At 49.9% G+C, this 13280-nt stretch overlaps 5 protein-coding genes across 5 annotated transcripts; 3 read left to right on the top strand and 2 right to left on the bottom strand.

The window, feature by feature from the left end:
* The first annotated feature begins 180 nt into the window (after window positions 1-180).
* On the top strand, window positions 181-2259 carry capA (adenylate cyclase-binding protein). Its single transcript, XM_015546860.1, has 4 exons — window positions 181-289; window positions 396-645; window positions 710-1011; window positions 1068-2259. Exons 1-4 carry the CDS (start codon window positions 246-248, stop codon window positions 2053-2055), a joined length of 1584 nt encoding a protein of 527 aa, XP_015410957.1. The 5' UTR covers window positions 181-245; the 3' UTR covers window positions 2056-2259.
* Window positions 2260-3685: 1426 nt separating this feature from the next.
* Window positions 3686-6123, bottom strand: ANOM_001602 (uncharacterized protein; the record flags this gene model as incomplete). Its single annotated transcript, XM_015546859.1, has 2 exons — window positions 3686-5752; window positions 5857-6123. 2 exons carry the CDS (start codon window positions 6121-6123, stop codon window positions 3686-3688), a joined length of 2334 nt encoding a protein of 777 aa, XP_015410956.1.
* An 888-nt stretch (window positions 6124-7011) lies between these two features.
* Window positions 7012-7782, top strand: ANOM_001601 (uncharacterized protein; the record flags this gene model as incomplete). The annotated part of the gene is made up of 2 exons (XM_015546858.1): window positions 7012-7144; window positions 7267-7782. The coding sequence occupies 2 exons, from the start codon at window positions 7012-7014 to the stop codon at window positions 7749-7751; spliced, it is 618 nt and encodes a 205-aa protein (XP_015410963.1). The 3' UTR covers window positions 7752-7782.
* A 112-nt stretch (window positions 7783-7894) lies between these two features.
* On the bottom strand, window positions 7895-11055 carry ANOM_001600 (exocyst subunit SEC5; the record flags this gene model as incomplete). Its single annotated transcript, XM_015546857.1, has 2 exons — window positions 7895-8623; window positions 8677-11055. 2 exons carry the CDS (start codon window positions 11053-11055, stop codon window positions 7895-7897), a joined length of 3108 nt encoding a protein of 1035 aa, XP_015410962.1.
* A 385-nt stretch (window positions 11056-11440) lies between these two features.
* Window positions 11441-13202, top strand: ANOM_001599 (isocitrate dehydrogenase (NAD(+)) IDH2). Its single transcript, XM_015546856.1, has 6 exons — window positions 11441-11601; window positions 11672-11737; window positions 11903-11989; window positions 12053-12175; window positions 12235-12954; window positions 13017-13202. The coding sequence occupies exons 1-6, from the start codon at window positions 11512-11514 to the stop codon at window positions 13086-13088; spliced, it is 1158 nt and encodes a 385-aa protein (XP_015410987.1). The 5' UTR covers window positions 11441-11511; the 3' UTR covers window positions 13089-13202.
* Window positions 13203-13280: the final 78 nt, after the last annotated feature.

The following is a 13280-nucleotide window of genomic DNA, read 5'->3' as shown; positions in this document are numbered from 1 at the left end:
GACCCACTCGTGGAGCCCCGGGCCTCAGGCACGGGATAAGGAGCATCATCTTTTGGGAACCGACACCGTTGCAACTTACGATTCTAACAGTCACAGCTTACTTCATAGTTACGGGCAAGTGTACTGTCACTTGTCCCTCTGTAACTGCCATTTGAGGTGTCGGGTTCTCTCCTCTCCCTGTATCTTTGATCCCTCTTGAGTTGTCTTCGGGACCTCTTCCCTTGCAATTATAGGGGCCATTCAAGATGGCGACCAGCCATATGCATAATTTAACTACCCTTATTAAGCGGTACGATCCCAAATCAGCTTCCCCCAGCATAGGGCACAGGAAGCTGCCATGCGAAGCATCTATCATGTGCTTCACTCATATCTTCGTTATATTAATGATGTAATAGGCTGGAAGCCGCGACCTCCCGCCTGGAGGATATGGCTATGGGACTGGATGACCCCAGTTCGCCGAAAACACTCAATGCCGCCGCTGCCCCCGAGACCGTTGCTCCTGAACCGCCCAAGCCAGCTTTCCCTCCGGCCCCTGCAGCTCCTGTCGTCCCTCCTCAAATTGAAGACTTCGATACATTGATCAATAAGGACGTGCGCAACTTCGTGGACCTTGGATATAAAATTGGAGACCTTGTCGCTGAGCAAGTGAGGCTCTCCAACCGAACGTCATTATATTGCGGTTGCGACAGCGTACTGACTGGTTTTGTAGTCGAAAGCTGTCTTGCAAGCTTTCGAAGCTGAGCGCACCTACCTTTATGTCTCGACGAAGGCGAAGAAGCCCGAGCCCCAACCCCCAGAGCTCATGACAGAGCTTCACACTGCCTCCGATTCTATCAATATGATCCGCGAGTCGAATCGTGCCTCTCCTCTTTTCAATCACCTCAGCGCGGTCGCGGAAGGTATCGTGGCTCTGGGATGGTTCTTTGAGTCTAAGCCAGGAGATTTTGTTAGTGAGATCGTTGGTGGCATTGAATACTACGGCAACAAGGTCTTGAAGGAGTACAAGGAAAAGTAAGACCTTTATCATCTTATTCACGCGCGGACCAAAGTACTTACGTTCTTATTAGGGATAAGACTCACGTCCAGTACATCCAATCTTACTATCAGGTCTTCAAGTCCCTTGCTGCCTACCTCAAGAAACACTACCCGAAGGGCCTGACATGGAATGAGCAAAACGGCATCGATGCGCTGGAAGCCCTCAGACAAGTCAAAGGCGGTCCTAGCACCGGAGCCAGCGGTTCCGCTCCTCCCCCTCCTCCCCCACCCCCTGTGCCGACACTGAACGTGCCTGGCGGAGCTCCTCCACCACCCCCACCACCACCTGGCGTTCCTCCGCCGCCCAGTGCGGCCCCGGGAGGAGATATGTCCGCTGTTTTTGCTCAGTTGAACCAGGGTGAGGCTATCACCTCTGGTCTCCGGAAAGTCGACAAGTCCGAAATGACGCACAAGAACCCTAGCCTTCGTGCAAGCTCAACCGTTCCGGAGCGTCCTGACTCGCAAGGCAGCATCTCTCGCTCCAAGTCTCCAGCCCCGAGCAAGAAGCCTAAGCCCGAGAGCATGCGCGTCCGCAAACCTCCTCGTAAGGAGCTCGAGAGTAACAAGTGGTACATCGAGAACTTCGATAACGCGGGTGAAATCGTTGAGATCCCTGCCCAGCAGAACCAGTCCATCCTTATCTCCCGTTGCAACAAGACCATTGTGAAGGTGTCTAGCAAGGCCAACGCCATCGCCATCGACAACTGCAAGGAACTCTCCATCATTGTTGACTCCCTCGTGAGCAGCCTTGATGTCATTAAGTGTACCAAATTCGCTCTCCAGATCGACGGTGTGGCGCCAACGCTCTTGCTGGACCAGGTCGACGGTGCCACGGTCTATCTCGGCCCACAGAGCTTGAATACCGAGGTTTTCTCCAGTAAATGCACAGCGATCAATATCATGCTTCCCCCAAAGGAGGGAACAGACGAAGATACCAAGGAGTGCCCGGTTCCCGAACAAATCAAGTCCTACGTCAAGGACGGCGTCCTGGTGAACGAGATCGTCGAACACGCAGGCTAAACATTAATAAGTCTATTACGGCGCTGAGGTATATCTCGAAATTGTGTGTTTGGTCAGCTGCCAATTTTGGACGACATCTAATGCAGTGGCTAGGATAGTAATAGTTGGCCAGGCCAAGTTTTGACATATACGACCAATATAAGCACCATCCCCCTTGGATTTAGACTCAAATTAGATAAACAACTTCTGTCTCTTTCTGTATAATTTGCGTGTGTGGTCAAGTGGTGTTGGCAAGAGTTGATGTCACCTTGTTAAGTCTGGTTGAGATGCACGTACCATTACACGTTTAGTATATATTTAGACAGCCTGAGGCACTAGGCTTAGACACCAACAACTTGTACTGGAAATTCTGGACAGCTCGAAGACTCTTCTCGTTTCACTCCCATTAGGCTAGCATATCTTCAACTAAGATACAATACGTAATGTCTATGCTCCTGCCAGTTAAGGTGGATTTCGATTGCTACTCGTGGGCTGCCCTAGGTACCCGACGAATGATTACAAAAAATTGAGCCAAGCCAGAGACTTCGGTCTAGAGCTTTTTGATACGAGTCCTGAGCCATTCATGAGACCCCGTATAATCATTGATCCTCCAACTTTTGGTTTAGCAACAGGCTCATTAAATCCAGTATATATTACAGGAAGCGGTTATCAAGATTAAAATCTAAGTATTATGAGAACTACTCGTCCAAATTAGTATACAACGTCCATGTCTATATGTGGAGATGACGGGGATATATGGAGACACCGGGGTTTCAGATATGGTCTCGAATTCCTATCCCATGCTTGAGACAGCCAGTAAATACCAGGAGATACGAAGAGCAGGTATAAAAAAGTAGAGAGATCATAAAATGGTTCTCAATGGAGATTATCCAACGAACTTCGTTTACTTGTAGGTTAAAACGTGTGATATGGCCCCATGGAAATATATCATCTATCTTGGGACTTTTGTGCTGCGTACTTAGAAGTAACTGCCCACATAGGGGACGACTGATCTTCCTGCTGGCTCGTTTCTTGCGTCGTATTGCCGAGCTTGGTCTTGGAAAGAAAAAGTTCGCAGATATCTAGGTGAGTTAGTAGTCTCTGGCGCAATCAGGTACGAATAGATAAAGGTATATCTCAGAGAACTTTCTGTCAACGTATATGCGTATGTGTTATTCTGTTTAACCGTATATTTAACCTAAGTAGCCAACCTCCCACACAACCAGAGCAAAACACGTTAGAAAACACTCAATACTCGAAAGACAGATGACCGCCACTTGAACTGAACTCTGTACGCCTTGACAAAATAAACGAATCAGTAAAAAGAGAGGAGACTTCCTGGACTCCGAAGCATTGTTGACGCCATGAATTGAAAATATATGAGAACTTGGGTATTAAAGTACGTGTGTTTTGCGCCCTGGCTGGCCCGTGTAGGATTGTGGAAAGCGGGGGGCGATTGTGTTCATGTCCAGAAGATGAGCCTGCACCTTGAATGTCAGTTAGGCAGCGTGTATCCTGCACTGTGGTAACAAGTCAACGAGAAAAAGAGATAGCAAAAGTAAAGACTAGATAAGACGATTTATACTGATAGAGATGTGGAGCGGGCCTAGGTGGAGTGTGTCGACCGGCGGTTTGGTAATCTTGGGTGGCTTTAATTGATGCCCGATGAATTATGCTTCTGTACATCTAGTCCTCTCAGTCGTTTGGCGAGTAGGCTTTCGCCGGCTTCAGAGCCGCCCATGGGGCTGAATGGATAGCCACCGTATCCAAGGTCTCCTTTGGTGAGTTTACTATACGTTCCGCTACCAGTTTGATAGGGCTCGGCTGCATCGTAATCATGCAGGGGAAGTACTTCTTCCCTTAGGGATGGAATGGGCCGGAAGGGATGAGGAGCTCGCTGCCCCGACCGGGCATCCTTTAAGTTACTAGAGACGGTCTGTGCTTCAATGGCTGGTATTGGTGTTGCAGGCTGACCCTCTTGTCCACACGGGGAAGCAAGATAGGGTAATGAAGCTGGAATAGATCCTTGATCAGCAGCTGATCTTCGGCATCCACCGTCCGTTACTAGCTTCGTATTCAACTGCGTCTGATTGACATCACGAGCAGGCTTATACGGCGCATATCGCGGCTCCGGATGCTGGATCTCATTCCGGAGCCTTTCTTTGCCGTCAGGAACTCGATTAGCAAAAACAACACGGATGCTTGAGTGTAGATAGAAACGGCCCTTGGACGGACAGCATATGTTCAAATGTATCAGATACCTCAGGATGGGCTTGTCCTTCGGATCCTCCGATGAGTTCAAGGACACCTCTGGACGATCGGTCCCGTAGTTCTTCCGTGCAGTTAACGGCATATCGATGACAGGACCCGCTGAATAGCTTCTCTGCCGAATAAATGTCTTGCTTCCAGGTTCCATGTCGCTGAGATCGTATGGAATCAAGAATAATTTCACAGCTGTCTTGTTCGGATTTTTTATCATGACCTGGAGCTGGCCCTGTTGAGGGATTCGATAGCAACCCCCTGGTGGACATCTGGGTGATTCAGCCCTCCTGTGTCTCTTCTCTCTTCTGCGAAGAGCATCTTGGTCATTGGCCCTAGGCGGTGGTGGATTGTCTGTCATTTCACCGCAGACACGTGCGGGGCTTTGCTGCTGTCTGCGGCGTCGACTTGTAGCTGTTGTGTCCTTTGGAAGAGAGTTCTCCAAGTCTATCAAGCCAACGTAAGGACTAGGGTTATCGTCCGAAATCGAGCGACCGCTCCCCGAAGTGGGATAGCTGTAGAAAACTGCTGGAAACGGAATGGTGACGTGGGGTGGGCACTTGAGATTCGCTTTACATTTGCCTTTACCTAAAACACCTATTTGAGCTGTGAAATCGAGTGGTTTTGATGGATTCATTGACATTCTTCCACGTAAAATGGATTCCTCATAGGATCCAACTAATGGAGCATGCGGCCTGGAAGACTTTTCCGCAGCAAACGAGGGCCGCCTGATTCTGGAGGATGGACTTTGCACCGAAGACGCTAGTTGAAGGGTATACGCTGAGTTTAAAGACCGGCGTGGATTATAATGGTGGAACGGGAGCGAATCATTCCATTTCCCAGGGGAATGGTCGGACTGGAAGTTGAATGCTCCTCGGTGGGTTGTGGGTGACGATTGAAGGTGCCGGAAAGTCTCTGGCGGTAGCGTACGACGACGGTTGGCCTTCTCCAAGGGACCAAGTTGTTCAGTTGAATCGATTCTGGAGGAAAAATCTAAATCGGTATTGTTCGCCTGGTATACAAGAGGGCTTGTCGGCGCCTTTAGGACGTAACTAGAAGAGAAGGAGCCCACCGACGGTGCCCGTGAGCGGGATGGTGGCCTCACGTTCTCATCAGACACACTGATTGTGGTAGATTGCGTTCTCGAGGGCGATGCAAAAATGGGGGCCGTGAACCAAGGGGCAGTTGGTGAAGAGCCCAGAAGGGGAAACCGTGAGCCGGTATCTTGTCCATGTAGCGGTGATTGCGGTAATGATTGCGAATCTTGACGGGCCCCTTCTCGAAAGTCGCCAGAATGTAGCGCTGACCGAGGGCGCTGGATATCAGCTGGCGAGCTTAATTCCTGATCATTTGTACCAGGGCTATCACTAGGAATGCCTTGCTCAATAAATCCGGCTTTCATGTCGGATGCTTTGTCCGGCGTGCGGGAGATGGAATGGCCAGCATTTGAATCTCCATACTACATCATAACCCATGTGAGCAAATGCGCATGCCGTAAAGATACAGTCTTCATATCATTTTTCCTGGGGAGCTCTGTCTTTCTAGAGGTGGAAGTGTACCTACCAGCGTATGCGCCCAAGCCGAGGTATCGGCGTTCTTGATGTAATGAATCAATCCCTCTCGGTCGCAGGTACGTAAATCTGACAGACCGTAATCTGATATAGATGTCTCATCAGGGAAATTAGTACGCCTTCCTGAGGGTTCCAGCTCCCTATGATGATGGGCCCAAGAGGAGCCCCCAATTTGGCGCTCATCCTCTCTTATCGGCGGGTGATCATCCGACCATAGGTCATAGAACCGCTGACGATCTGGATCCTGGAATATGGGCATGATCACCGGGGATTAGTTAGTATTGACTGGAAAAACAAAAAGCTATACATCCCAATGAAAGATAGTTAGGCCGACGGGAAAGTACAAGGACGCATGAGGGGAGCAACGAAGGTGTAAACGAAGAGGATGTTTGGGGTTGAAGTGGCGGTCTTTGTCAGGAGAGACTTGAGGGTATGACGGGATTCGGGTCGAACTGAAGTAAGGTGATGCTGCGACGTGGGCGAGCTAGAGTTTGTTAGTTAAGAGGGATTAAATTAAGGTGAGCTATTTGAATGACGAGAGTATAATTGAGTCATGAGGCGCCTGAAACGACATGGGGGTGGGTTTTCTGGTCCACCGAGAACAAATCCGTTCGCCTTTTTTTTTTAGAGGCGGAGGGGAACGGGATTGTAATGGGATCATGAATCCATGGGTAACGTTACCGTTTGGTACCATTATCTTTGGTTTCTTATCGCATTCCTGCTACCTTAACAAACTAAGTCAGAGTGTATCATTGTATGTATGTACTAAGATCATAAGCTATCTTTTTTTTTTTTCTTTATTTTTTGTTCGCACTGGGAAGACGATCATTGTGTCATTACAGCATCGTCTACGGTTCTTCAACTTTCATCTTCCCCCTCCGTGACACCTCATATGCGCCCACCCTCGTCCTGCGTGAAACTATTGAAAATCGGAATATTCTGCACGGGCAAAACCAAAGCTTACACTTAAAGATTTTCCCTCCTGTCCGCCGCCAACTTTTCGTTTCTTTTCCCTCGTACAACTGAACCACTTGCCACGTCAATTGTTGCCCAACTCAAGATTCATACCAAGTGAATCATTCAGTACAGTCAAACTACTTAGCCCGAATCCATACCGACTAAGGCAACAAAACCAAGTTCATTCAGCATGGCGGCCAAGCGCTCCCGAGATATCGATGCAAAGTCCGAAGAACAACGCACAACTGAACCACCAGTAAAGAAGAAGAAGGGATTTTCTGTGGGACCTGCAAACCTGCCTGATGGTACCTATCGCCGGAAAAGTAAGTTTTTTGTTTTCCTTTTCCTTTTTCTTTTCCTTTTTTTCTCTCTCCCCCTTCATCTATGAAGTAAAGTTTTAAAACGGCCCTGCAAGGTCCTCTTGCTAATATATGACCCACTATAGCCCAGAAAATCAAAGCCGACCTGATTCAGAAGGCCAAAGTTAAAAAAGCCTACGCCAAAGTGAGAGCCGAAGAGCTCGCCGCTGCCCCCCGCAAGTCGGTCTACGAATTAGCAGAGGAAAATGCCGGGAAGGATGGCAATGCGCCAGAGGCAGAACCTGCCTCGCTGGAGTTGCACCCGGACCGACAGGCGATGTTAGATCAGCCAGCACCTGAGAGAACCCCCCGCCCCGAGCGAGCTAGAAATCAAGATGGCGAAGGTCGCCGGAAACGGAAGCCTAAGCCGTCCGCTTTTGCGAAAGAGATGGAGCTTGCAGAAAAGCGCAGACAGGAGGCACAAAAGCGACAGGAGGAGCGCGAGTTCAGGCAAAAGGATCGCGAGGCAATGGCTAAGGCTAGACGACCAGACCAGCATGGGAAGAGGAGATTAGGTCGCGAAAGTAACGTGTTGCTGAGTCGGGTGCAACGGATGGTCGGCCAGAAGTAGAAGAGGGGAGCTATTCAAATGGGATATGATGATGGTTCAAAAGTTTTTCTTTTTAAAAATGATACCCACTGGATCTTATTTACGTTCTTTAGATGCACCTCTGGTGTGTTGATTGCCAAAATTCAATTATCTACCATTAACTACTATGCTGGGGTCTTGGGCTCCGTCCGACTTCTTTGCTTCCTAAAGCAGGCAAACTCTCCTTTAGTTCTCTCCCTCAATCGTTTCAGTGTTCCCCGCATTTCACCAAGCTCTGACTGAAGACGAGCCCGGGCCTCGTGTGAGGTTCGGCGGTCGAGTTCTACGTAGATCTGGCTCTGCACAGCAGAGGCTTCATCTGTCGAAAATTGCGACATGGTCTGTGCAATAAACTCGGTATCGAGAGTGGCTTGCATCAAGGCCGCCAAGGTATACGACGACCGGGAGCTGAAGGCCGTTAGGAGAGATGAAGAGATCTTTGTCAACAAGTGCGTGAGAACGATGGTTAGCAGAGGTGGCTGGCCTCCTGGAGACGACCGATTAGATGCCGCCGATGAACTGGAAGGAATGGTAGTCGAGATCTCCGTATGGACAAGCACAAGAGTCAGCATGGCGTTGTAAACATACGGCCGGACTTGTTCGGGGCGAGGGACGGTCGGCTCCCAATCGGGGGCAGTAATGCCATCAATAATCGTTGTGTTCAATTTGTTGATTGTGGGTTTAGTGTACGACTGGAACAGGCGGTCGTCAATCTGACTGAGTACGTCGCGAATAGTATTGGCTTCCTCAGTCAACTTGACGGAAAATGAAGTTTCAAAGTTCGCCACTAGCTGCGGGACGAGATCGGCTTGGAATGCTTTGATATTCGACAAAGTGAGGAGTATGCGAACATTCTATAACCAGGATTAGTTGATATGGAAGCATTCGAAATCCATGAGAGACCTACCCTATTTCGAGCATCGACCGCATCCGCGATGAAAATCGCTGTGGACGTATCAGAAAGGCTACGTGCCGCAGGCTCCGCTAGCACCCATTCACTATCCTCTTGAAGAATTGTGGGATGTTCCGCATTCTCGACCAAGCCGCTGAGGGCCTTGTAAATACTGGACACAAACTGCGTGCGCACCATCTGTAAAAGTTTCGCAGGAGGCTGTGTGACAACATCTACGTCACCTGATTTTACCATGGCCTCCGAAATGTAGAGGATCTTCTGCATTCCACTAAGAATTGCATTCTCAAAAGCCACAAACAAACCGGGCATCTTAGTCAAGTCCTTTTTCTCTGAATCCCTCGTCCAGTCCTCCAACATCTTGCAAACTTCTGCGTCTTTGCCCCAAGCGTAGCATGCTGCGCGAACAGAACGTTCACGAGTGACGCTCACAAGTGACTTGAGGAGATCATAAGCGTTATCTGTACTCCGTACAGGTGCTAATGCAGCCATTTCACTGGCTGCTCTGCCAATGAGGACGAGAAATTGGCCGAGGTAGTGAATGCCGCTAAGGGAGTTGGAAAAGGGAGGCCAAAATGCATAGTCCTCCCAAGCTTCGCCACGCTTTGGGGTGGGAAATGGCATGTTCTTAGGATCTAGCTTGAAACGGGACTCGGTGGGAGTAATTCCTCCGCTCATTGGGCTATTGGGGCTTGGTGGTGGTATTGGAGAGGTGAGGATAGTAACATCCTCAACTGGAGCGTCGGCGAACAGCGACAGAATGCTTTCGCGAATTAGATTAATTAACTCGACAACGCCCTTCTGCAGCTCACTGGAGTCATTAGTGGAGAGCTGGTGATGCTTACGACTCTCACCTTCGAATCCGGTTGGGAGAAGCTTTTGTTTGCTACCCTCGATAAAGGATTGTGCCGCTTCCCAGAAATCGAAGACTTCGCCCAGAAGGCCACCTTGTGACGATAGCAGTCTATTTAAGTAAGTATGCACACACTCCCAGAGTTCGATGACCTGGTCAGTGTCAAGCGTCGCTGGAGTACTTGCTGCACCATCACGAGGAGCGAGTCGGAGATAGGATGCCAGCGTTTGAGGAGACGGCTTCTCGCCAGAAGCGAGTCTGCGCCTGAGTATCTCTAGTTCCGTTTTGCCGCGTTCGCAAAAAGTTGTAATTTTCGTTTTCAAGTATTCATAGCGACCAAGAAGCCAGACCCAGATGGGGTTGTCTTCGACTCCCAATTCCAGCAGAGCGCCTATTAGCTCCATATGTTCCTCAACTGGCCCTGAAGCGGTCACCGTTGTCGAGGCGATAGGTGACTCACTCAAGCGCCTCCAAAGATCATGCTTGAATGCCTGTATTTGCTGGTCAACATCCATCCACATCCTCCCCATCGCCAAAATCATGTGAGTCTCCTCGTCTGTCAACGGCCGGCCTTTGCTCGTCGCGGTATCGACAATATTCCTGGCCTCCTTCGCGAGCGTCCTTGCTCTGGTGTACTGTTCGAAAACAGAATCATAATCTCTCTGCTTGATGGACTTCGAAAGGAGCCCACCTATTTCATAGACATCCCGGTGTTTCTCCATAGTTTCGACGACCGATTTTAGAACTTGTTCTCTTTCACGGCCCCCTAATGCAGGCCCCCAGACTTCTTCAGCTTTAACAGAGGCTTCTAAAAGTGGACCGCGGATGCCCTTCATGCCGTATTCACTTTCCTTGGTCAGAGCATTCTTCCCGGGGCCCGAGTCGGTAATTGTCGCGGGAGATATGCTCTGTCTGCCAGATGAGAGGTTCCGAAAATGTCCTGACCTGCGGCGAGCGTGCGAGGCCGATAGGTGTTCTACCTTCCCTTGATTCCTCATCTCTGTATATACACTATCAATTGTTGCTTTGGCACGGACGAATCGCTCAAAGTTCGCCTCGACAAGTACTTTCAACGAAGCTGACTTCTGGTCGATCGATCGTGAAAGAAATTCCAGTCCACTAAGTAGTGACTTAATCGACGCATCGGAATGAGCCTGCGAAAGAAACAAAGCCGGAGAAAATGAAGTAGACGAGAGCAAGAATCTATTCCGCAAGCGACTCTCTTCTTCTACAGACACTCCCCCCTTTTTCAAGATCTTGAGGACGCTCTCGCCTGTCCCGAGCGGATCCGGCTCGTCCATTTGGACGAGGTTTTCCCGACCATTGCTTCCTTTGAATGACTCTAGGTTGACGCCTTGCTGGCGGCTGTTACTGCGCTCGAGAGCAAAGTACCGGGATCGCCGCGAAGCAGTGCGGGCGAGTGCCTCATCCTCCGAATGATCGCTTTCATCTAGCTCTGCAGGCCACTCCTCAGGAAAAGCTGAAGGGAGATTATAGTAGTTTGCGATGTCTGCGTCGGCCATTGTTGCAAGGTGTCCGCGCGCTTAGCCTAGGAGGGGGCAGGTGACCGATCAACCGCCGGGGTAGAACGTTCCAGGAGGCCACATGCAGGGAAGCACGTAGCTGCACCGGTGGGGAAATTTAGGGCGCCAGGCTATAAGTTAGGTTTAGGGGAGGTATTGGAAAAATTGCCATGAAAATAATAATGACAATGAACGAGGTGTGGTGACCCGTGGCCCGTCAGTTGTTATCTGATCTAGGAAAGGACACCAAGTGGATTCTGGCCAAACACGGAATCGATGCCATGCCGGTCGGTCGGCAGCGGCGGTGCCGAGAGAGGTCAAGATTGGCCTGAGGAACCTTCTCTCACTTCCCGCACAAGCAGCCCGCCGCCTTTCTTCTTTCTCTCCTTCCCATCCTCCATATACTCTCCTCTCCAACCCTGTGTTGTTTGTCGCTGATCCCGGGGACCTGTCACAATGTTTGCCGCTAGGAACTTCGCTCTCCCTGCCCGCCAGTGCTTGCGGAGCACTCGTGTCTCCCCAAGCATTGCCTCGCCCTTTTCGCAGGTATATACCAAGCCCATTTCCAACTCCGGCTCAACCATCAATTCTTGCGTAGCTAACTTAGTTTACCTAGCTCCGTGGTTATGCCGCTGCCGCCGACGAGCGTGTCGCTAAGTTCAAGGGCCAGAAGGACACCGATGTATGTTGCGCCCGAAGTCTCCGAAATTTTTTTTCTCACGGATCTTTTCTTCCCTTGGTCCGGCGTCTCCCGCCAGAGATCTTTGGACAATCGATCTATACACAATCCAAAACTAAATTCAACACCTCGAAAACAAGCTTTCTGATGGAAATATTATCTTTATAGGGAAAGTACACGGTCACTCTGATTGAGGGTGATGGCATTGGTCCTGAGATCTCGCAGTCCGTCAAGGACATCTTCGCTGCCGCAAACGTAATATTTCTTCCCTCCCGGCCGCTTGTGGCTTTGAAGACGTGCTGCTAACCTTACTTGCAGGCCCCCGTCAAGTGGGAGCCAGTTGATGTTACTCCTATCTTGAAGGATGGAAAGACCGCTATCCCCGATGAAGCCATTGAGAGCGTGAAGAGGAATTACGTCGCCCTCAAGGGGCCCCTTGCTGTATGTCAACGCTTTCATGTGTCATGGAAATCTTTTTGCTGAGCATGAAATATTTTTAGACCCCCGTTGGAAAGGGACACGTTTCTCTGAACCTCACTCTCCGCCGTACCTTCAACCTTTTCGCCAACGTGCGTCCTTGCCGTTCCGTTGCTGGCTATGAGACTCCTTACGATAACGTCGATACCGTCCTGATCCGTGAGAACACCGAGGGTGAATACTCTGGCATTGAGCACGTCGTCGTCGATGGCGTTGTTCAGAGCATCAAGCTCATCACCAAGGAGGCCTCTGAGAGAGTCCTGCGCTTTGCTTTCCAATACGCTCGTTCCATCAACAAGAAGAAGGTCCGCGTCGTGCACAAGGCTACCATCATGAAGATGTCCGATGGTCTCTTCTTGAACCTCGCCCGTGATATTGCCAAGGAGTTCCCTGATATTGAATTCGACGCAGAGCTGCTGGACAACTCTTGCCTCAAGATCGTCACTGACCCCACCCCTTACAACGACAAGGTTCTTGTCATGCCTAACCTGTACGGTGACATTCTGTCTGACATGTGCGCCGGTCTGATCGGTGGTCTCGGTCTCACTCCCTCCGGTAACATCGGTAACGAGTGCTCCATTTTCGAGGCTGTTCACGGCTCTGCCCCCGACATTGCCGGCAAGGGTCTTGCTAACCCCACTGCTCTGCTTCTGAGCAGTATCATGATGCTTCAACACATGGGTCTTGGCGAGCATGCTGCTCGTATCCAGAAGGCCACTTTCGATACCCTTGCTGAAGGAAAGGTAAGCTGATTTGAATACTGACCCCTATTCGCTAGTATGCCACAATTACTGACGTTATATAGACTCTCACCGGTGACTTGGGCGGCAAGGCCAAGACCCACGAGTACGCCGAGGCCATCATGAAGCGTCTGTAAGGGATTCGGTTCGCACCATGTACTATTTCCCTTGATTGTCTCCTTTTAGCCTGTGAATGACTAGAACAAATGTAGTGACCTATTTATACGTACAATGTATTTATTTAGATGCCATTTTTCTTGGAATATGCCTCATTAGTTTTCGTCGTATTGTTGCCCCCTTCAATTAGCGCAATCGCTTGGCGACTTAAC

The sequence above is a fragment of the Aspergillus nomiae genome (assembly GCF_001204775.2).
Source record: "Aspergillus nomiae NRRL 13137 chromosome Unknown contig00020, whole genome shotgun sequence".
NCBI classification, from domain to species: Eukaryota; Fungi; Ascomycota; class Eurotiomycetes; order Eurotiales; family Aspergillaceae; genus Aspergillus; species Aspergillus nomiae.
This window is presented reverse-complemented; position numbering and strand designations above follow the sequence as displayed.

What these genes read in the sequence shown, in the direction of transcription:
- capA (XM_015546860.1), top strand. Translation starts at nt 246, where the DNA reads ATGGCGACCAGCCATATGCATAATTTAACTACCCTTATTAAGCG. An exon ending in GAGACCTTGTCGCTGAGCAA is followed by an intron (nt 646 to 709) that starts GTGAGGCTCTCC and finishes CTGGTTTTGTAG; the next exon opens with TCGAAAGCTGTCTTGCAAGC. An exon ending in TTGAAGGAGTACAAGGAAAA is followed by an intron (nt 1,012 to 1,067) that starts GTAAGACCTTTA and finishes CGTTCTTATTAG; the next exon opens with GGATAAGACTCACGTCCAGT.
- ANOM_001599 (XM_015546856.1), top strand. Translation starts at nt 11,512, where the DNA reads ATGTTTGCCGCTAGGAACTTCGCTCTCCCTGCCCGCCAGTGCTTGCGG. An exon ending in TTGCCTCGCCCTTTTCGCAG is followed by an intron (nt 11,602 to 11,671) that starts GTATATACCAAG and finishes TAGTTTACCTAG; the next exon opens with CTCCGTGGTTATGCCGCTGC. An exon ending in CCCTCAAGGGGCCCCTTGCT is followed by an intron (nt 12,176 to 12,234) that starts GTATGTCAACGC and finishes AAATATTTTTAG; the next exon opens with ACCCCCGTTGGAAAGGGACA.